Genomic DNA, 25,464 nt, shown 5'->3' with positions numbered 1-25,464 from the left:
CCTCAGCATTGGGCTAGCAGTCACAGGAATGGTCCTACTCACTAATACATGCATTCTGTGGACCTACTGGGAATGCTTTGTTAAAAAATAAATAAAAAAGGAACTCCTTTCTGTCATTGGATATTGGGAAATTTCAAAAAATGATCTTTACTTGTTGAAGTAAAAATGCATATTAATTCACAGTCATACCAGACCCTCCCATCGAACTCAACTGGACTGTTCTGAACACCAGCCCAATAGGCATCTATACCGATATCCAGGTCACCTGGAAGCCTCCACCTTCCGCAGATGTTCAGAATGGATGGATCACCCTCCACTACCAGCTGCAGTACAAAGAAGTCAATGAGACAGAGTGGAAGAAGGTATGTGTACTAGGAGCAAGCCCCGGAGAATGTCAAGTTTTGGGGGTGGCTAACCCCTGATCCAAGGGACACGGGTGGAGCTGTGGGTTAAACCACAGAGCCTAGGACTTGCCGATAAGAAGGTCGGCGGTTTGAATCCCCGCGACGGGGTGAGCTCCCGTTGCTCGGTCCCTGCTCCTGCCCACCTAGCAGTTTGAAAACATGTCAAAGTGCAAGTAGATAAATAGGTACTGCTCGGGTGGGAAAGTAAACGGCGTTTCCGTGCGCTGCTCTGGTTCGCCAGAAGCGGCTTAGTCATGCTGGCCACATGACCTGGAAGCTGTACACCTGCTCCCTCGGCCAATAAAGCGAGATGAGTGCCGCAATCCCAGAGTCGGTCACGACTGGACCTAATGGTCAGGGGTCCCTTTACCTTTACCTAACCCCTGATCTGGCCCCTGAAGTTGTTTCCTATGGCCCCTGAAGACCGCTTGAGAATTGGGTGGTAGCAGGGGTGCAAAAAAAAGGAACGGAAACCCTCCGACTAAATTGGGGCTCAGTGGAGTAGATGATGTATGCTTCTGCTGTCCTGAGATTGGCTCTGGAGCCGCAAGTTCATATGCTACCCAGAATTCCACATGTGTGCCCTGGGCTGGGTGGGTTTTGCACATATGTGCAAAAGCATGGTCTGGCTATTTTTTTAGCCACACACACACTTCTTTGGCCACCAGCATGTGACCCTTAGAGTGCAGTGTGGCCCCTGGACCGAAAAAGGTTAACCACTGCAGCCAGCTGTGGAACAGTGTCACCCCTTGATCCAAGGACAGCACAGCCCTAACTGGAGTTTTCGGCAGCTTCTAGTTTCTGCGGTTTTGACGTCGTTCATTTACTGGGTTATGGGAAAGGATGCAGACAATGGTGCTGCCTAACACACACATAAGGAATAAATAAAACAAACACTTGTTAAGGAAAGCCTAAGGCTGCAATCCAGGCCTAACACATCTTGGAATAAGCCTCGCTGAGTTCAGTAGGGCTTACTTCTGAGGAAATGTGATTAAGATTGCGCTGCAAATGTTGGCACGTCTTATCAACATTGAACTTTCAGTGAAATAGGTAAGTTTCCCTTAATTGTTTTGTCCCAACAGCTTTCCTATATTATTGATTCTCCGTGTTGTTGTTAATATTTTCTCCTTTGTGCTGCAATAATTGCTCATCTACTCCCTGCGTTGCCTCTTATTTTAAACCGTCGTGGGTGGTTTTAATTGCAGCCGCTTCAATCTCAGTTGGGCTTTAATGCGTTTCTAATGCATTATTCAAGAAAACATTTGACTTTAAAATTATTAACGATTTGTTTTGAGATGTAAATTTATTTCAGTCCATTGTCTCCTTTTTTAATTGCAGCATATTAACTGAAGATTATGGCCCTTATTAATTCTTTAAATCAAATTCAAGTTGTGTACCATTCAATGCCTTTTCAAACCCAGTCCATAATAATAATAATAGCCATTACTGGAATGAGCTCCCCTGAATTCAGGGCTGCTTACACCTGACTGCCGAACTGCCTCAGGAGGTTGTGGACTCTGCTTCAAGCAGAGATTGGATAGCCATCTGTCATGGATGCTTTAGCTGAGATTCCTGCATTGCAAGGGGATTGGACTAGATGACCCAAGGGGTCCCTGCCAACTCTACAGTTCTGTGAATCTGTAATTCTAAGACCCCCTCCCCCCATAAGAGTTTTGCTTATGAGCAAAGAGCAGCCTTTCTCGTAAGACTGCTCAGAAAACCGCTCCGTTTATTTTTCCAGCTGGAGCCAAAGGCCGCCACGATGTTTCCTGTATATTCTTTGAAGACGTGCCGCGATTACGAGATACGAGTCCGGGCGCAAGGGGTTTCTGAAATGTATGGGGACTTCAGTGACACCCTCTACGTATCTTTTGACTCCACAGGCAAGGTGCCATGCGATGACGAAGGTAAGTTGGGTGGAAAAGAGATCTTATTTGAAATATCTCCACTTCATGCCCGACTTCTATGCCTTGGCCTCACTGCAGACATGATATGCGCACCAGGGTGGGCCTCTGCAGCACCCCTCAGGCTCCAAAGTCTGCCACACACCCCAAAACAAATACCGTACTTTTCTGTGTATAAGACTGGGGTTTTTTCTTTAAAAATTACGCTAAAAAGTGGGGGTCGTGTTATACATGGATAGTGCATAGGGTGGATGTTTGATTGGTTGCTGCCACTGCTGTCAGCAGCTATTGGGCGTCTTATTGGTTGCTGCGTCAATGGCTGGTGTTGATTGGCTGACGCTGCGGCAATTGGGTGGGCAATTGGCAGCTTCTGCCGGAGAGAGAACAGAGGCACATTTAGTGACGCACGCGGGTGACTGATTTTTTGGCAATCCCTCTTAAAAAAAGCTCAACAACTCTGTGCCATCCCCCCATTTTCTTAAATTTGAGTCCCCCAAAATAGGGGGCGTCTTATACATGGAAAATACAGTACAGTGGTACCTCGCAAGACGAATGCCTCGCAAGACGGAAAACTCGCAAAACGAAAGGGTTTTGGGTTTTTTGAGTTGCTTCGCAAGACGATTTTCCCTATGGGCTTGCTTTGCAAGACGGAAACGTCTTGCAAGTTTGTTTCCTTTTTCTTAAAACTGTTAATACTTGACTTCGAGGAGCAACTCAAAGCACGCGGTGTGGTAGCCTTTTTTGAGGTATTTGAAGACTTTGAAGCTTTGATTTTTGAAGCTTTTCCAAAACTTTTCCGACACCGTGCTCCGCAAGACGGAAAAAAACCGCAAGACGAAAAAACTCGCGGAACGAATTAATTTTGTCTTGCGAGGCACCACTGTATATGTGGGTTTCTCTCTGTGTGTGTGTGTGTGTGTGTGTGTGTGTGTGTGTGTGTGTATCAGCATGAGATCATCAAAGAATACTAAAGAGTACCCAAATAACTGAAACAACTCACAGTTCTTGCTTCTTTCTTGTTTCAGAATTCTCATTTCCTTGGCCTATGGTGTTTGCCTTTGGTACGCTTGGCGTAATGGTGATGTTAACTGCGCTGCTCTTTTCTAAACAGAAGAAGTAAGTTATTTGCTAGATTGCACGTGACAATGTGTCACGCTTTGAACAACCAGTTGTCCTAAACCTTCTCCCATGCTTCAGTAAAAATGGATCCAATGTTGGTCCTCTTCAACGTAGTAGGCCCATTAAAATGAACAGACATGAGTAACATAGGTCCATTCATTCCAGTGAACCTACTCTGGACCACGTTCAGCCCCTCAGGCCTAAGGATCCCTGCCACTGGATTCGACTGCTAGTTGTCCGTTTTGCACTAACAGAAAGCTCATGTGAACATTCTGTTCATGTTGCATCCTATAATGTTGGAGCCACAACCTCAAGTCAGTTCATAGCTTGTGCATTTCATGTGAATTCATGACTGACATCACGCAAACAGCCTGCTCACATCAGCTATGGCCAATGGCTCACTGTTGTAGCAAACTGTTAATACAGACAGACCAGTGAGAAAATCCATTCCCAGTTTCTATAACGTTCCGTGACACGGGTACACAAAACTCCTCAAGGCAACAGTTTAAAAAGCAGTGGTTCCAGGAGACGCAAGAGGAAGCATGGCTCAAGCCATCCTGAGGGAGAGAACCTTTTCATGTTAGTATGGTTTAAAAAAAAAAAAAGGGAGCAGTTACTTCCAGATTTGGCTTTACTCCAAAGTGACCTCAGCAATGAAATCTGCATTAGTGGGGATAAAAAGGCTTGCAGCCTAATTCTCTGGATGCAGCAATCGCAGTACAAAGCATAGCCCAAACTACACATGATGTTAAAGGCATCTTTGTATTTCATATGTAGGGGTGTGGGGCTTTTAAACTGCATATATCATCAGCTGGGAGGCTGATAGTTATTCGGATTGCAGCAGGCATGGAAGCGTGATATGGCACTATGAGGGGATACCTTTCCAATGCAGATATTAACTTCCATGGAGGGATTTTCCTGAGGATCACTGCAGGGGAGAAAGAGTTAAATTCCTCCTTCTTCCTTCCTCCTCCCCCATTTATTTATTTCAGTTAATAACCAGTTGAGATGGGGTGGGGGAAACCAAAATCATAAGACACAGTATGGTACGTTAAGCTCTGATCTACATGATTAACATACAGACAGACATAAGACAGACACACACACACACACAAACAAACAAACACACAAACACTAGATGGTATTTGCAATTTCTAAAAACTGCATGCTAAATGCATTTAACATTGATATGTGCTTTGGGCTTTCACTGCGCAGGCATTATATGAAGAAGTGAGTGTGCCCATTGCACAGGTTTCCTTTTTTTACAAGGCTAGTCAACTGATTTTGGAATTGTAATTTAATAATTAAATGTCTTTCCTCCGATTATTTTATTGATTTGCATTCATATCCATTTGCATGCATCCATATCTAAATATCTGTGAAATACTGAAGGAAGATAACCTCTTTCACACTTGTCCATGATCAAAAGATACCGCTGAGGTGTCAGAAAGAAGGCCATCTCTTTGATGCTTTCTTTCTTTCTTATTCCTTATTACAATAGCACACCAGTACCAAAACAGCCTTAAATTATAAATGTGAGCCTTTGACAATCCTACCACCTACCACCTCAGTCCTACCACCTCACTGATCACCTTCACCACTCAGCCCATGAGCTGTCCAAATTTAGATGTGATCCCATCACTTAAAAGAGTTGGGAAAGAATTATCAATTAAAGCTTTGGTCCACTCATCTAATTGATCAATGCTTGCAGTGTTCTGTCTGCACTGTTAATACAAGCTTCCTAAACAGCAGAATACGAGGCTGTTTGCAAGATCTGCTAGCACGTAGATCTAATTCTAGGGGAGGAAATTGAACAGCTCATGGGTTGAGTGGCAAAGATGATGTGCAATTACTTCACCCTACAGTTTGTAACTCAACACACATTTCCCATGCTACTGGAAAGCCGCCAAAAGCAGAAGGACCAGAAGTATTTGTAAAGTGGATTGCACACAGGGCTAGTAGTGTGTAGAGGCAATTGCCTTGTAGCTTCTGCCTATTATTAATGCAACCCACATTCTCCACCCAACCTGTCTACTTACTGTGCCTAGTTGATAGTGTGAATTGGTCTTTAGTCAAGTTTATTGGAGGGTTGGGAGCCCAGCTATTGGCATGGTTCTTGCCCTAGAGCAGAGGCAACCAAGATGGCGCCCTCCAGATCTTGCTGGACTACAACTCCCATAATCCCTGACCATTGGCCATGCCAGCTAGGATCTATGGGAATTGGGTTCCAACAACATTTGGAAGAGACTACATTGGCCAGACTTTAAATCCCTGCTTAGCCATGAACTTAGTGTGTCATCCTGGCAACTCATCCTCAGTTTCTCATCTGTACAAAGGAACTGTTACTTGATGACAGAGTATTTATATCTGAGGGTTATCGGGCAATAAATCTGTCTGTGGTGTTACATCTGTGATAGCTGTGTTACCCATACATGTTGCCAGGTGACTGAGTGGATGAATCATAGAAATAACAACAGGAACTTCCAAGGGCCTCCATATTTAACCTCCCAGTGAGGATTTTATCCCCATTGGTTATATATAGTAAACAGATGTTCAAAACAGAACAAAAACAAGAGAAGGGAATTTACCCATCCTTGTATTTGACATCAGTTACTTGATTCAGAAAGTACTAAAGATGGCTTTTGAAATTCTCATATGCTGCAAATCACCCTTTGCTAAAGACCAGAATTCATGCTGACTTAATTCCCAATGATTTGTGCATTCCCCTTTTTTTGCTGGCTTTCACTGAAGGCCAATGTCACTAGTGAGAAGAATTATATCCTCAACAGCAACCAACCCTTTATTTATAGAACTGGATGACCTCCCTTCCATTTCTCTCCAACATGTCTTTTGACTTTCGTAAGAAAGGCACTCTGCACAATATTGAGTAATCCCATCCTGGCCACATACCCAAATGTGCATTGTTTTTCTAAAACGTTGCTAGTTATGACATTTATTATTTCAGTCTCCCAGTTTCAAGATAAGAATCTTGCAGCCATTCATTCTCAAGTTATGCAAAATGAAAGGGCTGTATCATTTCAAACTGGGAGTGGGGGGTTCCATAATAATTTTGAATGCTTTCCCACTTAAGGCTCCTTGCCTTTAGTAAACAGTATATCACTGAGAGGACTACACTGAGCCTTTCTCCTTGCTATTTTAGTTTTACACATGAAGGGTGCTTTATTTTGAAATACAGTTTAGAATGCAGACAACAAAACATGTGCATGCACGCACATAAAAAATGCAACAAGATCTCTAAAGGAATAAATAAATGAATTCTTAGCATACCATGCTTATGGGACGACTTGCTTACTAGTCTGTGTGACAGATGTGTGCACACATCTGTACTCGATTGGAATTTGATCAGAAATTTGAGGGGCTTCCACACAGGAAACCATAGTACCATTTTGTTTGCTTGCTTATTTAGTAAAATGTATACACTGCTTGGTGGTTGTTGTTGGTTGTGGTGGTGTTTAAAAAAACACATTTCAAGGCAGAGGAAAGGTGGAATATAAATGTAAGAAATAAAATAAAGAAGTATGGCTCTGGGGACTTAATTCTGGTCTAATGTGGGAAAATTCCTGGCAGTAATCAGCAACCATATTCCAAAATCCTTCCCTATTAGACACTCCCACCAAATGCAGGGATCTTTTTACTCAAGGGAAGGCCAAAAATATAGCCCCCTATCGACAGACCGAAGTGGTGCAGTCCAGAATTCTGCAACTTCAGAATTCTATATAACCTGCAGAAAAGCTCCTACAGAAGAAGTACGGTAAAAATGTCCTTCAAACCCCAGTTTGGAATATTGTCAGGTTTGTGCAAATGCTACCCAAGTATTCAACAACATGTTACCAAAACACACATTTTTGTTTTTATTATTCATGATATACTTTTTGTGTTTCTTCTGTAGCCACAAAAGGTTTCTTTGTGTTAAAAGTTGCTATTTCTTTTCAAGGTTAAAGATACTGATTCTTCCTCCTGTTCCAGTTCCCAAAATTAAAGGAATCGATCCAGACCTCTTTAAGGTAATTTGTTGTGGGGAAGCTATGGAAGAGTGTTCAGAATGATCAGAGTAACTGACTGTAGCAACACTAAACAGTCTAAAATGGTGTGCTACCTAAGAAATTTGGTTGTGTGAGGGCTTTCTTGAGGATTGTGAGATCATGTCTTCCACTCTTGGCACAAGCACCAGTGCTGTGGGGTGAATCCTATAAATACTATGGAAATCAAATATCAATACAATAAAATTTAGCATATAAGAAATAAAAGAAGCAATGAAGTCACAATTACAAATCATACAGCACATGGCACAGCACATTACAGTTGCTACAACAGGCAAAACAATGGTCCATCAAGACCCTAAGCAATTTGATGTGAGGAAAAGTTTGGGAATGAGTTGTCTAGACCAGTGATGGCCAAACTTGGCCCTCTAGCTGTTTTGGGACTACAATTCCCATCGTCCCTGACCACTGGTCCTGTTAGCTAGGGATGATGGGAGTTGTAGTCCCAAAGCAGCTGAAGGGTCAAGTTTGTCCATCCCTGGTCTAGGGCAATGACACACAGGAGCCTTCAAGTATGAACCTGATCTCTTTTTCACAGCACACTAGCAGTTCTCTCCCAGCCATCTAGTGTGCTCTAACACACAGTTCGGACATAGCTGTCAATGTTTCCCTTTTTTTAAGGGAAATTCCCTTATTCCGAATAGGATTCCTCGCAAGAAAAGGGGAAAGTTGACAGCTATGAGTTTGGGACTTCAGCTGGCCTTTCTATTGAACACATATAATACTGGCATATTTAATCATTCAGATAACTGTTGCTCCTCTCTTGCAATTTGTCATTATTATTTTTTTAATTGGCTCTATAGAAAGGAAAACTTGATGAAGTCAACTCCATCTTAGCCAGTCATGGTGGCTGCATGCCACCACTGTACGGAGACGACTCTTGGGTGGAATTCATTGAGCTGGATATAGACGAGGCAGAAGAGAGGAACGAAGGATTGGATACTGACAGGCTCCTCAGCGACGACCGCTTGAAGTCTCAAGGCTGCCTTGGCGTAAGGGATGACGATTCTGGGAGAGCCAGCTGCTGTGAGCCAGATATCCCAGAGACCGACTTCAGCGCCAGCGACACCTGCGACGGAACCTCAGACATTGACCAGTCCAAGAAGGCAAACCACAAAGAGGAGGATCTCTTGGGCCTTGACCAGAAAGACAACGAGAAGCCAACGTCAGGTCTTGAGGGGGTGCCTGATCGCCCGGGCGAAAACGAGCAGTCCAAAGCCCATGTTTCTGTCGCTGACACTATCGAGACGACCAGCCCGCCTGTCAAGACCCAGCTGAGCAACCAGAATTCAATGGCCAACATTGACTTTTACACGCTGGTCAGCGACATTACTCCAGGAGGGAGGGTTGTGCTTTCCCCAGGGCAAAAGGTTAAGATGGGGAGAGATCCGAGCGAGACTCCAAAAGAACCAGTTGCCCAGTGCCAACCCAGCTTCGACATGGACAGTGCCTATTTCTGTGAGCTGGATGTGAAAAAATGCGTCCCCACCACACTTCACAAAGAAGCCGAGCCAGAAGTTCAAGACCAGAGCTTTCTTGAAAATGCTTACTTCACCGCCGAGAGCCTTACCCCTACAGCTGTGAATCCTGCGAGGGCAGCAGTTCAGGAAGAGCCAGGAAGTGCCGAGGTGCTTGTGGCAGACTATACCTCCATCCATGTAGTGCAATCTCCGCAAGGCCTTGTGCTCAACGCCACCGCTCTCCCAGTGCCAGACAAGGAATTCATCGCGTCCTGTGGTTACGTGAGCACAGACCAGCTAAACAAAATGCTGCCCTAGTTTTCCTTGGACTGAGTAGGAAGTGGCGCCATCCCCCCCCCTTCCCCACTCCTCAGTCCATGCCTCTGTGAGGCTCTGAAACACATGCAGAGCTCCCTGTGAGCAGGGGTTTCAATGCTCACTTTGGTGTGGAGCTACGTGTTCACATTGGAGGCCGTCCATGCTCACCTAGAGCCTTTGAATTGGGGAGTGCATATATTTCAGTGGCATGGAGTTGGCTTGGGGAGTGTGTATGCTTCAACCAAAACAAACGCGTTCAGTATTTTCAGAGGGGTGTCGGCTAATGCAGTCCCTTCTCCGTTTACCTGAGATGTTGAATCAATCACAGTATTGCTGTCGTGTCTTGTAAATATTGTCTTATGAAACGTCGGTGGGGTTGGTTCAGTAGCAGTGAGTGTCTTTTGTTAATTGTAGGTGTTGATTTGGGGTCATTCTTAATGCATTGGACGGCATTGTAACGTTACATAAATCATCTTTATTCGAAAAGCTAATGTCAGGTGTTTTCTGCAGTTTGAGCAAGTTCATGTTAAAATTCTACCATATGCAGAGATGTTGATACTGGGAATTGAAGAATGAAATACTGGGAAGGACAGGGGGGAAATTGTTGGGCTAAATAATACATTTATTTTGATTTATATAAATATACATATTTTAATACTTTAGACAAGCAGGCATGGATATTTTATATTTACACTGCACACTGTAGTTTAATTATAACGATCTGTCTATGGAATGTATCTGCTGCAATCATTGTAGCAACTTTAAAAGAAGAAAAGAATATAAGGAGAATATTATTTTTTACAGAAAGTTTTTATACCTCCACAAAAGCTATAGAGAACTAGTTGCTACACTAGTTTGTTGAGGCCTATTCGTTTCTTAAAAGTGCTATTCATGCTTCTGTATTTTACATGTAGCAAATCAGAACATGTACAAACCATACAAGATCTGTCACAAGAGTCTGTTGTTGTAACAAGACATAACTCAGTTTGTATAGCAGTAAAAACTACAATGGGTTTGGATTTTTCAGGGCCTTTCAAGAACACTATCCACTTTTATGGGACGTTTAGAAATACACACTGGCGAATAAGCGCCAGTGACTTGACAACACTATGCTTCACAATATATCCTGAAGTCCTTTCCTCAAAAAACTGTTGAGGACCTCTCAGTGCTAATATTCTCAGTGGAAGCTGAGCAGGGGGCTCCAGGCTGTTTGTAAAGCTCAGACTCCAAATCAAATGAAGCTACAGAACTTAGTACAGTATTGTTAACAGTGTAGTTTGTTTGTGTGTTTGTGTTTGGCATATTCTGCACGTCAGTTGTTCAGAGGCTTTAAAGAAGTCGCGTTGCTTACGCCTCATTTACAATTTACCTGTGTTTTTCTCTCTCAAGGTACGCCTTAACATACTTCAATCTCAAATTTTGTTTACATAATCAGGGGCTAAATTCAAAGACCCTGCACACACGCCCCCCACCGCCATCCCCGCTTACTTTCTCCATGCTGCCCTTATATGCAGCTGTTTTTAGACCCAAAGCGTCTCCAACTCAGAATTTCTGGAGTCCAGTGTTCTGAGCTGTGGGGCGCAGGACGCAGGGCCCACTTCAAGCCGTGGGGAATCATACAAATATGCCTTAACTGAGCCCACATCCTGGATGCATCTAGTTCAGTATTGCCCACTCTTGAGTAGCAGAAGCTCTCCGGGAGTTTAGGCAAAGAACTTTAGTATAACCTACTACCTAATTGTTTCTTTTAAAAAGTGGAGATGAGAGGGATCAAACCTGGAGCCTTCTGCCACTGAGCTGTGGGTACAAATCCGTACCATACTGAAACATTGCTGTGAACTAGGCAGAACCCAAGAGCCTGCTACTGCTGTTCCTTGGTCACAGGTCACACATTCAACCAATAAAACGGTTGCTGGCTGTTGCATTGCCATCTCCACACTAATGCGCAGCCGAATGGAGGAAATAAGCAGGACTCTCATTAGTGAATCATGCCCCACTGTGTTTGATGTGTTAAAATGTATTTCATGATTGCAGCACTGGCCCCACAGAACTCTGTGGGACTTGCTTCTGAATAAACTTGCTTAGGATCACACTGAAACAGTAGCAGCATGGTTACGTGTGGCTCCTTGATGATTTAGGGTTTCAAAAGCTCTGTCCCAAGTTGTCAAGTAAAGCCATGAAGTCATCCTGAGCAGGAAAGAGGAGATGCTGCGGGATCTTATGTTATTAGTAGCTTTCTTAAAGGTAAAGGGACCCCTGACCATTAGGTCCAGTCGCAGACGACTTTGGGGTTGCGGTGCTCATCTCGCTTTATTGGCCGAGGGAGCCGGCGTTTGTCCACAGACAGCTTCTGGATCATGTGGCCAGCATGACTAAGCCGCTTCTGGCGATCCAGAGCAGCGCACGGAAACACCATTTACCTTCCCGCCGGAGTGGTAGCCATTTATCTACTTGCACTTTGACGTGCTTTCAAACTGCTAGATTGGCAGGAGCAGGGACCGAGCAACGGGAGCTCACCCCGTCATGGGGATTCGAACCGCCGACCTTCTGATCGGCAAGTCCTAGGCTCTGTGGTTTAACCCACAGTGCCACCCACATCCCTGGTAGCTTTCTTACTAGTCTCCTTTAGCAGTTGAGATGGGGAAGAGGAGGGGAGATTAGCTGGAGATAGCAGAAGGGGTAAACCAGAAATATCCCTTTCTCATATCATCTGGTTGCCTTCCAGGCTGTGTTTATACATTATATTATCCAAAGGACCGTGTCAACAGTAACAGCCTTTGTCTCAGGTGAGTAGAGCTCTGTGAAAGCAGATCACAGCAAGCTGCAGTACGTGGCCTGAAACCACGTGTAAATGAAAACAAAATACTGAGTTTTATTATAGACCACAGTTGTGAATTTTAAAATCCATGCATCTTGGATCATGTAAGCAAGCTTTGAGAAGCAAAGCAAATTAGAGGGGAAGACTCTGCCATAAGCATTTTTAAACAAAAAAAAAATGTAGCTCAGAAACAAATCATGATTTGCTTCAGAAGTCAACGTTGTTTTTATGTACTTGCTATTTTAACAAATATAAATATTTTAAGCCACAAATAAGAGCAAGAGTGCGTTGCCTTCCAAATGTTTGAAACTGGGAAATTCTGCATTTGGCTCGTACTTTTAAGCTGAAGTTTATTAGATACTCTGCTAATCCGCTGTTAAATTTTTCTAACAGCTGCCTTCTTTAGTTCTAGGCCCTAATGCCATTGAAGCTATGTGAGTCTCTCTCGGGGGCAAGCAAGTCTTATTGACAAGAGTGTTTCTATCACCAAAAACTAGTTAAATACCTCAATCAATCTCAGAATGTCATTTTGGTACTCTGCTGGTTACACAAGCCATTATACCCCAATATAAAGATTTATGTCCTTCTGTTTATATTTAACTTGCCTTCTGTCAGTGTTCCTTATTTCAATAAATTTATTTTCTTCAATCCATTATGACATCATTGCATATTTTATTGCACAAACTTTACAGAGGGAGAAAACACATTTAATATTTTATTCTTTAACCATCACAATGCCACAGGTGTCATTTCTGTCCTGTAATCCTCAAGTATGTAAGTGGGGCTTAGAGAGGGCACGACTGACGGCCACTATCTGAGAAAATTCAAGCGGCACAAACTCTTCCGCCTACTTTGAAAAGTTGTGGAGAAGAGATGCCCCCTGTCCCACTCCAGCCCTCCACTCTCATCCCCGGGGAAACTGCAGCCTCAGCCAGTGAATCTTCATTGGAGACATTTAAGGGCCAAACTAGTTGCAAGCCAATTGTGTTGATACAATGAGTATGCACTTTTAAAACAATTTAAATAGTCTTGGGAAAACCTAAGCAAGGATTTTACTTTGTCACTCTCTGCCACAGTCTCAAGAAAAATTGCCCCTCCTAAACTGCTACTTGTATTTAATGGGACGTCTCCATTGGTACCTATGAGAGCTGCCCTTGATATGCAAATAGCAGTTTTGGAGAGGATTTTTTTGTTGTTGGGACTCTGGCAGGGAGAGAAAGAGTTAAGCTTCCTTTTACCACTGTGATCCCAAGGCAGCTGAAGCTTTCAATACACTCTTACTGTGTTGGGTGCTCCTTTGCCTACACGTCTACAAGTAACTTAAGGATTTTGCTTAAAAAACAAAGTAGAGTTCAGGAGGACACAGCCTACGCAATGCCAACATTTCCTAATGTTGCACAGAAGGACGAGGGTTTCTTCCCCCTCCTGACTTGACACTGAAAGCAAACTTTGTTCTTGCATTTCTCAAAGCTTCATTTTTACTGCAACAATGTACTTACTGGCCACCCTCTGAGGAGTATATCATCTCCCTTGTGTCCATGTGTGAGTCACAGTGGTGAAGCACACATGCTAGCGCGCACGATGAGCAAACACGTGAGGGGTTCACGGGACTCTGCAGACTCTTCCTGCCTCTTTTGCCAACATGCACAACAGCCATGCACCACCACCATCATAATCCATACATTTGGCCAGTGTGTGTGAAGACGGAGGTGTTGATGTAAGGGTATAGAGCTACTACATGCAAGGAGGTGGTGGTGGGGAATCCTGCCATCAATTCCCCCTCTTGCATGGAACAGATCAACATGCACGCACCAGCATATATTTAAACCTTCATATACTGGCCACTGCAGTGCGCAGGGCTAACAACCCTCCTGGTGTATTATTTCAACCCATGGGGAGGGATCGCCTGAAACCCACCCATCTCAGGTACCCCTGGGTAACACATTGCTGTAGGCTCTATCCTTTCTGCTGTACATGGTATTCATTGACCCTTACTGTTCAAGAGAACCCTCCTTCAAGCATCGCCAATAAATGATCATATGGAGATAAACAATCATATTGAGGGGGGACAGGGACATAGAGCAGGGTCATGTCACATCTGCAGTGTCTCTGCCCCATTGCTGGAGCAATGTTTGCAAACAGGGAAGCCTGCCCGAAGCATATGGGTGCTTTCTGCCATCTGAATAGGGTGGTCATGTAGTCCACAACTAGTTTTTCTCACTCCATGATAATTCGTCCTCAACATGCTGCTTTGGATCTAGATTTGTTCTAGATCCTGCCATCCACAAGAGTGGATGCGGTTACTTGATACCATTTGAAACTTTCCACCTTGATTAGCTTATCAACCACGTCTGTTCCTGCGCATGCCCCAGCTGAGTGAAGAAGGAAGTATATGCCCACTCACAACATCATTGGGCAGGTCTGCATCTGTCTTCAGATGGACACATTGCAAGTAATGCAGAATCAATCTGCAACAAACTGTTGTTTTTCGGAATGAAACCAGTTTCTCCAGAAGGAGCGAAAAATATGCAATAGAATTAGACTGTGTATGGACTGTACGGGGGGCGGGACAATCAGGCTACATTGATTCTAGAATAAAATGTGTATTACACAGCCTTGCTTTCCAGAGAACAGTATTCCATACTGAAGGGCTGTCAGTGAAGGGGTCCATGGTTTAAAGATAAGGAACCGTAAACGGAACGAGCAAGAGGGGTCTTCAAGGTGCCCATCAACACTGAGTGGCACCTGACTAGCAGACTGAGCTAAGACACAAGTTGTGAGATGTGTTGAATTTCTATTTAAATAAATTATTTACAGAATTGTGTCTTTGCATGTAAATCACCATATACAAATTGGATGGCATTTCGGGGGGGAGATGCAAAGTTTCTTTGGGGACAATGTCTAACTGGCCACCTTAAATCTAGAAGACTTATCACACAGGCTTCCCCATCTATGAGGGTCATCTGAGCCTCCCTATGGTCAGTGATCTTTTGTACGAGAAGAGGGTGGTTAAACGTTCCTTTTAATTTTATATGTGATATACTAGTTTGATGGTGTGCTCTAAACAGCATCCTGGAAGCCTTCCCACTGCTGGACTTGGCCTGCCATTTTACAGGGTCATTGGCTGACAGTTTCTGACAACAAAGGCCAAAATAAAGTTATGTCCACAACACAAGCAGAATAACAAATGTGTTTGCTTTTTTTTGTCCCTAGAATCTCTGGCTAGCAACAATTAAGCTGGTTCCCTGCAATTTGTTCAATTAAGCAACCTTGAAAGGTGCCATTTAGCATTTGCAAACATTAAAATATGCAGTCACTTGCTTAAGCTTGCAAGCAGGTGTTCTAATGAGCATAATTAGTGTTCCCTGAGCTTAGAAAACAAACTGTTGGGGTTGTGGAGTTTGCCGCTTGTGAACATGCATATACAGACTCAATTATAAAATGACATTATTGACTGTTTTAGAAAACAAGGCTTCCGTTGCCAGTAAGGAAGCCACACAAGATTAGATTCTCTTGCTTAACAGCTGCTCAGAGGGAGGATCCAATCCTTTGCAGTGCCAGTGCACCCCTCGACCTTTTCAAAACCTTGCTTTAAGGGTTTCCTTTCAAATGCAGCTTTGATAAATTGCTTTCTCCAAGGAGAAGTGCTAGCTTCCAAACACATGCGCAAGGTACAGTGGTGCCCCGCAAGACGAAATTAATTCGTTCCGCAATTTTTGTCGTCTAGCGAATTTTTCATCTTGCGAAGCACGAAATCCCATAGGAATGCATTGAAAATCAATTAATGCGTTCCTATGGTCAAAAAAAGTCCAAACAAAGCCAAATTTGGTACAACAACAGTTTATTAACTGCTCTTTAAAGTCACACATACTGTAAAGAGCAGTTCAAAAATTGAAGGGAAAATAAATTAACTTTATAAACAAAACATGTCTTTGTTTTTAGACAAAGAAAACAAAGTCGCGAGACGTTTTCGTCTTGCGAAGCAAGCCCATAGGGAAATTCGTCTTGCGAGGCAAATCGAAAACGGAAAAACCTTTCGTCTAGCGAGTTTTTTGTCTTGCGAGGCATTCGTCTTGCGAGGTACCACTGTACACATAGAAATATGTGTGAAAATTAACAACGTTATGAATTTTATCCGAACCAGTACTGTCTTAAAAACAAGATCTATGCAAAGAAATGGGTTCTGAACAACAACAACAAAAATCTATCATGGGAACTGGGTGCTGGGAACTATAGCTCTATGAGGGACAAACTACAGTTCCCAGAATTTTTAGGAACAGCATGTGCTTTAAATGTATGGTGTGCAGGCAGCTCTATTCTAGAAAAGTTTCTTTCGGGCGCAGCTCAGAACCCGGGCGGGGGATGTCCATATTCCTTTCCCAACCACTTGGAATGTGTGGATGAACCTATTATCAGGCTAGCACAGGGGAAACACCCCTCTCGTTCCATTTAAGCCATGAGTGGTATGCTCCATCCGTTGGTTCCTGAGGCAGAGACTTTTCCCGCCTTTTCTGGGCAGCAAGCTATGTGGGTTTTCTGTTGAGAGGGAAGCAACTGTCACTCTGAGGGAAACGTTCTCAGAAGCAGTTTCGTGGGAATTCTCTTTGTAAAGGGGAACCTGTCTCAGAAAAAGTAATAATAAAAAATATAGGTAGCGGCTTAGTTTTGCCCTAGTTTTCGAGCCAACTCTGCTTCCAATTTTGACAAGTCACTTCAGGATGCCAAAGTTCCTCATGGCCCAAACACCAACCTCCCCTCAAACTTGTGTCTCTGAGTCCTCAGTCAATGCGTACCCTCCCTCTTCCCTATAAAATTTGTCACTCCATACTAACACATTCACTGACTCCGAAATGTATTCTGAATGAGTATATCCTTTTGAATATTGCCAGCTGAGCAGGAAAACACCAGGCCAGCATGCTCTTCTGCCTTTTAAAATACTTTAGAGATATAGAAATAAGGTGGTGGTAAAGCATCCATTTCTTCCTTTCTTTTTTATGTAGCTACCACCTTTCCTCAACCCCCCCCCCAAAAAAACCACACAACTCAAGTTCTTACATGGTTCTTACCTCACAATTTTGTGAGGTAGGTTAAGAAAATAGGGATTAGGCTAAGGTCACCCACGGAACTTTCTGGCTGACTATGGCTAAACATGATCACCAGCTCATTGACACAAGCAAGCCCAAACAACCTGCTTCTAAAAGAACCAGTTCAAAATTCGTCAGCCTCATTCACAATGCATGATAGTCCTTTCTCATAAAAATAATGCATCCATCATATTGTTCCTTGGTTAAACTGAGCCTTGCTTTAAATGGGAGGATAAACAGGCATTCCTAGTGATTGACCAGTGATGAAGGTTTTGCTTATTTGTATTGTTCCTGTTTAGGATTTTGAGTATATAAAACTGGTCCAGTAATCTTGCTGTTACTCTGGAGGGATAGTTCATTCCAGAAAGAAGTGCCTTATGCATTTGGACAAAAATTTCAAGAAGAAAATCTACAAATGCTAGCGATCAGCCTGGCAGGGAATATCTTTGGCTTCCCTTGGGGCATCTTTGGCTGGTGTTGAAGTGTTTGCTGCCGCCATGAAGATAACAAGGCATTTAAGTGAGATGATAATTACAGGGTGTTTTGTAAACTGCAATGCCATACAGAAAAATATAATAGTAAATAACAAGATTCTGCAAAAGAATCACAGTTCTCTGGTTCCCGTAAAGACTAATACACTTGTTGCGGTGTATCAAGATTATTTTTGGCCATGAAAGCTGGATGCCACAATAAATAACAAATCACAGGGCTCTGCCTTGTTTTGCTACTATAGATTACAGTGGTACCTCGGGTTACATATGCTTCAGGTTACATATGCTTCAGGTTACAGACTCCTCTAACCCAGAAATAGTACCTCGGGTTAAGAACTTTGCTTCAGGATAAGAACAGAAATCGGGCTCCGGCGGCGCGGCGGCAGCAGGAGGTCCCATTAGCTAAAGTGGTGCTTCAGGTTAAGAACAGTTTCAAGTTAAGAACAGACCTCCGGAACGAATTAAGTACTTAACCCGAGGTACCACTGTATAGCACTTTATACTTTTCATACTCCAGAAAACCCTGCTGTCAGGGCTGGCCCAAGACATTTTGGCACCTGAGGTGAACTACAAAATGGCACACACACACCCCGCCAGGCAAGAAGCAGGGACTGCAGATCTGCATCCAGAAAAGGGACAGGGAATCAAATCAACCTTACCCTATGGTTGAACTGGGAATCAATGGTCATTGTGGGGGGGGGGCGCTCTGAATCACACTGGGCTTAGCAGATTTTAGGGACCCCAGAAGGCAGCCCCCACCATTTTACAGGGTCACCATGTTATAAAGGGGCTGTTAAGTACTTCTGGCCTCTCTGAGCATAATTTATAAAGTGCAGGAAAATGTTAATAAACAAGCGTATTTCCCGGATTTGGGGAATCAACTTCTGCGGCATCCTAACAACCTCACTCAGAAACGGACCTCGCAGAAAGCAAACTTGAGGAGCTGTTTGTTCCCTTCCCTCCGTTCTTATCATCAGATAGTTCTTCCTGATGTTTGGTTGGAATCTCCTTTCTTGTAACTTGAAGCCACTGGTTTGAGTCCTACCCTCCAGAGCAGGAGAAAACAAGCTTGTTCCCTCTTCCATGTGACAGCTCTTTAGATATTGGAAGAGGGCTATCATATCTTCTCTCAAATCATCATGAAGCAATCATTTATTTTTTAACTAGGGCACATCATTATTTTTGTATGAATGGAGTAGAGAATCTTCTTCATTGTGGAGGCTGAACTCACATCTGGACAACCTTCAGAGGGCCACATGTCAGTCATGAGCTGGTTAAGAGGGCAGAACATTTAATATAATTTTTTCCTTTGTACAGGCTAGTTTCCACACACTCACAAACCCCTCTCTAGCCTCTAGCCAGGCAAGCAAGAAGCATTATCAGAATTCAAGGACACTCAGGCAAAAGCACTTAAGGAGCTTGTAAAAAGGGCCCGTGAAGAGCTGGGCTAGGGAGAGTTCCAAGGGCCAAACAGAGAAGCCTGAATGGCCCCATTTGCCCCCCGAACCTGAGATTCCCCATCTCTGTTGTATGATACGGTTGATATAAAATAGTGTGATTTGACAAGGGAGGGAACATAGCTCAGTAGTACATCTGCTTTGCATGCAGAAAGCCCCGGGTTCAGTTTCCCAGGCCTCCTCAGGCAGAGCTGTCAATGTCGCTCCCTAGTCAGTAAACTAGTCAGTAAACATTACTGAGATAGGTGGACCAATGGTCTGGCTTGATCTAAGATAGTTTCCTATGTTCCTGTACCATCCAATGAGTTCATAGCTGGGAAGGGCTTACAATGCAGCAAATGCAATCCTGTAAATGTTTGCTCAGAAGTTTTTGCTATCTGTTATTGTTTTCTTCTCTTTAAATACACTGTATATTACACAGGAGATAGCCGGGCAATTGTGCAGCTAAGCAGTCATGAAGAAAATCAGTGTGGTGAATCTTGATGCACTTTTAGAGGGCTTTTTAAATATAGAAAAGGTAAGAAGAGTATAGATCCTTTAATTGTTATGCCAATGTGTACACACACACACACAGAGAGTGCTTTTTTCTGGGGGAACGCAGGGGTACGCATACCCCTAAACATTTTGTGAATCTTTGTACTTTTGTCCATTTACTGTATTTATTTTTCCTGATTTGAACTATAAAATGGTGATTTTCTTAAGTCAAAATGAGAGGACCCCTAAACATTTTTTTTAGAAAAAAGCACTGTATGTGTGTGTGTGTTTAATTGTTTTATGTATGCAGTTGTTATACACACACATACCACACCACACATATACATATACATCTATGTATATGTATTGTGAATCGCTTTATGATGCCTCATGGGAAGTGATTTATAAATGAAATAAATAAATAATACAAGAAATAATTGCAAAATGAAAGACAGCTTTAAAAAAAGAGTAAAGTACAAAAGTCAGCAGATGAATTCAGACATCACCCAAAACACAGCTGTAGGTTCTCTATGAAACCTTTCCATAATTGCTCTGAGGTAACTTTTTGTGGTTAATGCTCTCAGGTCTCTAATTAATTGTTGCCTAAACAGCACATGGCTAGACTTTATTGCCCAGGCCCTAGAGCGACTGTGAAGATGGGAGGGTAATGTTAAACAATTTGTTAAATTTTGAATTCTCAACTTTTCTTACAGAAAATATCAGGGCTTCATGGAAAAAATAATATTCTTAGTCTTCAGTTAGATGAAACAAACAAGTTACTGACAGCAAGCCAAATGAAGGAAGAGTCAGCTAAAGAAGGTAAGCATTCCTTGGCATTGTTTTTATAACCACAGATTTGATGAGGTGGACTTGTGCCCATTAAAGTTTATTCCATAATAAATTTGTTAGCCTCCACAGTGCTACATGGCTTTATGTTGATTCTGCTGCAGCAGACTAACCTGGTTATCTCTCAAAGTTTATTAGGTATATTAAGATAACCAAGCTCTCCAGAACACTTCATCAGGTTAGACAGTAAAAAAAGGGGATAGGCAAAAGATGTGGCTGATGATAATGCCGTGAGTCTGCATCTGGTCAAAGTCTTAAAATAGAATGTGGGAGAAGGCAGCATACCCTCCAACATTTCTCCAATGAAAATAGGGCCGTCCCATTCCATAATGATAATTTTACTATTTCTACCCCACACATCTTACTTGATTGCCCCAGACACTCTGGGCAGCTTCCAACATATATAAAAACATAATAAAACATTAAACATTAAAAAAAAACCTTCCCTATACAAGATTACCTTCAGATGGCTCAGGGGCTGGATAACTCTATACCCTCCAATATTTCTCCAATGAAAATACGGGCATCCTAAGGAAAAATGGGACATTCCGGGATCAAATCAGAAACTGGGATGGCTTATCTAAATCAGGGAGGTCCCTGGAAAATGCGGACACCTGGAGGGTCTGAGGCAGCTGACGCTCAAATGAGACTCTTTAAAGTGCTGTGCAGGTATCATGTTGGTACCTACAACATGTCTGCTAGGAAGAAAAATAGATTCTACGTATCTGGATATATGAAAACTGAGTGCTGTCCAAGTCTATTAGCATCCTTAGGTGAAACACTAGGAAGTTTTAATATTAACAAAGGTGAAAATTAATTTATATACTATGGTAGGTAAAAAAAAGTCTATAGAAGTAAAACTGTAACTTAGCAGTTGTGGAGACGTTTCTTCTAAGAATAAAGCCTCTTTTCTATTGAAAAACAGTTTATGACCTCAAACATATGCATTCATGATGGTGTAGATAAGTCGATAACCTGTGAGGAGCTTTTTTTTCTTGTTCTGCCCTTCAGTCCAATCTTTTGCAGGTTTTCTTGTAAGTAAGCCCAGTGAGTTAAATGGGACTTATACCTCCTAGGTAAGTGTGCATAGAATAGCAGGTCTTGTGTACTATATCACAAGAATAATGGGTCGCCTGTCTTTACTGCAAGAATTCATTTCACAATGTAAAAAGTACTAAAAGTGTGAAGCATTTTAGGATGAATGCTTAAAATCGATTATATTTATCTGTGAAGGGCTATGTCTGGATTATATCTTTTGTAAAATAAATGTTCTTTCGGTGTGTCTGATCTTAGTGATCTGCAAATCTGCAGATGAGCTGAGGACTGTAATGTGGGGGTGGGCATGGAACAATTTACAGCCTATGAAGCATGCTTCAAATGCTAGAGCAGACTGGGGGGAAACTGCCTTTAATCATAGATATTTTGACATGGCAAATGATATATTTGACCAACCATTCCAACTTCTGCTAATACAACGGCTTTTCTTGTGAAGAAAGGGAATGATATAAAAACACAATGACAGCTTTTGACTTATTAAGAATTGGCCTGGTTTTTTACATTCCTGATTTAGACAGGGACTAGCAAGTCACTGGAGTCCTCCATTAAATAATGTGATGAAAGCAAGCAATGCAGATATTAATGCAATCTTCTCCATAAATTAGGGCTGATGTAGGTCTGAGGAGTCCCTAGGTAATAAGCTCCATATTTCAAAAAGTTCTGCCCATTATACTCTTGATCCTCCAGCTTTGCCCATCAGCCTCCAAATTCTACCGTGGCTTTGCCTGCCCTTGTTCCAGGGCTAGTTAGCATTTTAAAAAATATTAAAAGTTTGAAATAGGATATTAACATAAGATAAGTATCTGATTATGGAACAGTGCTTCCTGTCTTGGTTGCACTACATTTGATGCATTCCAGATTTAAGACCAAAATATGTGCCTTATTTTGCAAAATGGTATTGTGAATTGGCATTCTATCCTGACATGTTTTCCTTTGACTTTATTGTTTTTGTTAATTGTATTGTTATGGAAAAAATAAAAAACCAATAAAGGTAAAGGACCCCTGACAGTTAAATCCAGTCGCGAACAACTCTGGGGTTGCAGCTCTCATCTCACTTTACTGGCCGAGGGAGCCAACGTTTTTCCGGGTCATGTGGCCAGCATGACTAAGCTGCTTTTGGCAAAATCAGAGCAGCGCACGGAAACGCTGTTTACCTTCCCGCTGGAGTGGTATCTATTTATGTACCTGCACTTTGACATGCTTTTGAACTGCTAGGTTGGCAGGAGCTGGGACCGAGCAGACATTAGCAAAATGATTTTGATGGTGAAAAGTGCTGGATAGTCTTCCTAAAGTAATGCTATCACATGATTAATTGATCTTTTAAAAAATCAACTAAAATTTCTTATCCATTAAGTCTCTGTGTTAATAAAACAATAGCAATGAAGGCAGAATGTTTTTAATGTAATGCATGTGTGCACTACACCAGCCATAATTGTGGGGGCCGGGCACCCACAAAGCCAATGAGAAAAGCTTGCAGGTGGAGGGGTTCTGGGATGCTGAGGCAGGGTCTCTCTGTCTGTCTTGGTGTCTGAGTCCCTCCTCCTGGAAAAGGGTGCCTCGCTGGCTGCAGAGAGAAGGAGGAAGAGGAGCCGCTGCCACCAGCCACTGCAATGCGGACATGTAATGTCACACGCACATGTCTGTACATAGTGCGTGTGACATCACACGCACTACGCTCAGGCGTGTGCATGGGACGTCACACTTCTGCATTGCGGAGGCAGGCACCCACAATCCTGAGGGCAAGTTGGCAATGGGGTGCTCTATTTTAAAATAAAAAAGTCAAAACAAGGAATCAAAATAAGTTAATAATCTCCAAGGTGTGTTTTTCCAATATGTTCCATCTGGGAAATGGTTTGGAAACTAGAACTGGTGCAAAGGCATTGGCTGTTCTCATCTAGACAATATTGCAGGGGGTGGGATTAGGAAGAGCAGGGCCACTGGAGCTTTTCCTATGAGGTACAGAAAAGATATCACTTTAATATGAGTTGTCGCATACATTGTTATGTGGTAAGTAAGGGAAAAGGAAAGAGAATGAGTCTATAATGCTACTTGGAGATGTTCCTCTGTACATGCATTTCAATATAAAGCAGTGCTTTGTATTTTTATAAGTATAGAAGCCATGAACGATATGGGGATGCCAGAGGTCCATCTTGTGTTCACTTCTTGAAACTGCAAGAAGCCCTATGAAACTTGAGAACACCTCTTTAAATGCAATTATTTTGCTGATTCTTAAATAGCGGGCAAACTTGTAAAATTTCAATGATGTCTACAAAGAAGATGCATGATTTAGAAAGACAGCATCCTGTATAATTTTTTCTTCATTACACCAAAACAAGGAAATATGTATTGCTGATGACTAAGATAACTTTGTGGGTGGCGCTGTGGTCTAAACCACTGAGCCTAGGGCTTGTCGATCGGAAAGTTAGTGGTTTGAATCAGGGTGAGCTCCTGTTGTTTGGTCCCAGCCCCTGCCCACCTAGCAGTTCGAAAGCATACCAGTACAAGTAGATAAATAGGTACAGAGATGAGCGCCGCAACCCCAGAGTCGTCCACGACTGGACCTAATGGTCAGGGGTACCTTTACCTTAAGATAGCTTTGAATGTTATGGTGCAGTTTAATAATTATTAAATTATTGCAGTAATTCAAGTGTACCAATTTCTCTTTTTTTCTTTTTAAAAGAATGTGCTACACTCCAAAATGTGATTAAAGGTCTCCAACAAACTATAGAAAACCAGTATAATTTGAGAGGTAAAAGAAAGCAAGCTGCAGTGTTGATGTTGTTCTTAATGTGTTTAGAGACTGCTCTTGTGTGGACTAGAACACAGTATTTGGAATAGAGCTTCCAACAAGGGTTGACTACAGTATGCATATAGATATGCATCAGCAAAAGTAGTTGTATTTAGGCATCTCTATTAAACTTCTTCAATACAAGTTGCATACAGCTCAGTCTTGTGTGTCTGGCATAGGATGCTGCTTTGGTTGAAAACCTCTGCTTGTGCGTCATTGGCAGATGTTGCACAAGGTTATTTTCATGTCATTATCCATTTTTTTGCTGGCATAGTCACCTGGTATGCTAGTCCCGGGGGGAAGGTTACCGTTGTCGTAGTCAAAGTCCAGTCCTGAGTCACTAGCCTGGAAACAGTTCACAAGGAGCAAGGCGAGGTCCGAAGCAGGAAGCCGGGCGGGGACAGGAACACTGGAAGGTCAGAAGCAGGAAGCCGGGCGGGGACAGGAACACTGGAAGGTCAGGTCTGGGTCCAGGTAGGAGCAGGTACTCAACGATGACATTGCTTCCTCAACCTGGGACCGGGCTGACTGGCCTTTATCTTCTCTAAGGCCAGGGGCGGTCCCAGCCCCCAGGAGACCCGCCTCTCTTGGCCTTAAGGCGAGCACTCCTCCTGGGGGAAACCAGTTCCCTTCGCCTCTCTGCCCTGAGCCTCTGCAGTTCAGGAGAGGCTGAAGGGTTACTGGGCCCAGGGGGAGACTCACCTGTAGGCACTAAGTCCTCAACCACCTCTGGAGCCAGAATGGATTCACCTGGTGCCTGCTCCTGAGGATCAAGGCCCTGCCCCAGTTCAGCCGGCCCTGGAGGCGGGGACTCCTGTGCAGGCTAGGATTCCTCCGGTTCATCCTCTGAATCGGATTCCCAGGCCATCACACCTGGGTGGTTGGGGAGATAATCCAGCACAATGCTGGTGAGTATATAGGTTTGGAAAATGACAAGGAGTTTATAAAGTTCCTGACTCTCCCACTTCTTACCTCTTTTGCTTACTTGCATAGACATTTATTTAGTTATTCAGTCTGTTAGTTACTTTATATCAAAGAAAGTTTCAAAGCAACTTAACAAGATAAAATGCAAACTGGTAAAATCAATAAAAAGCCAAAGAAAAATATATACCACATACAAAATTCCTAAAATGATCATCCAACAATAGAATAAGAAGGGGAAGTTATCTTAACTTTTTAAAGGC

At 42.9% G+C, this 25,464-nt stretch overlaps 2 protein-coding genes across 9 annotated transcripts in view; both read left to right on the top strand.

Annotated features, from left to right (window-relative positions):
* Positions 1-12,736, top strand: part of GHR (growth hormone receptor) — a 108,491-nt gene extending 95,755 nt beyond the window's left edge. For all 4 annotated transcript variants that reach the window (XM_083466004.1, XM_083466002.1, XM_083466005.1 and 1 more), the window contains exons 5-9: positions 184-362; positions 2,146-2,311; positions 3,334-3,424; positions 7,383-7,452; positions 8,292-12,736. In XM_083466004.1, the coding sequence (XP_083322130.1) occupies positions 184-362; positions 2,146-2,311; positions 3,334-3,424; positions 7,383-7,452; positions 8,292-9,266 (1,481 nt within the window). In that variant the 3' untranslated portion in view covers positions 9,267-12,736. The remainder of the gene's footprint in view (positions 1-183; positions 363-2,145; positions 2,312-3,333; positions 3,425-7,382; positions 7,453-8,291) is intronic.
* A 3,686-nt stretch (positions 12,737-16,422) lies between these two features.
* The window catches only part of CCDC152 (coiled-coil domain containing 152), a 32,143-nt gene continuing 23,101 nt past the window's right edge, over positions 16,423-25,464 (top strand). Inside the window, exons 1-4 of one of the 5 annotated variants that reach the window (XR_014517261.1) lie at positions 16,423-16,547; positions 19,538-19,633; positions 20,304-20,409; positions 24,173-24,241. Coding sequence is in view for 1 of the 5 variants with exons in the window: in XM_083466259.1 (XP_083322385.1) it covers positions 19,571-19,633; positions 20,304-20,409; positions 24,173-24,241 (238 nt within the window). In the remaining 4 variants the exon portion in view is untranslated. Of the gene's footprint in view, positions 16,736-17,492; positions 17,688-19,537; positions 19,634-20,303; positions 20,410-24,172; positions 24,242-25,464 lie in introns of those variants that run through there. The other 4 variants (XR_014517262.1, XM_083466259.1, XR_014517263.1 and 1 more) reach the window with 4 other exon arrangements.

The sequence above is a fragment of the Podarcis liolepis genome, assembly GCF_965112155.1.
Source record: "Podarcis liolepis genome assembly, chromosome: 11".
Taxonomy (NCBI): Eukaryota; Metazoa; Chordata; class Lepidosauria; order Squamata; family Lacertidae; genus Podarcis; species Podarcis liolepis.
Note: the sequence above shows the minus strand (reverse complement) of the source record. Positions and strands in the feature narration are given on the sequence as shown.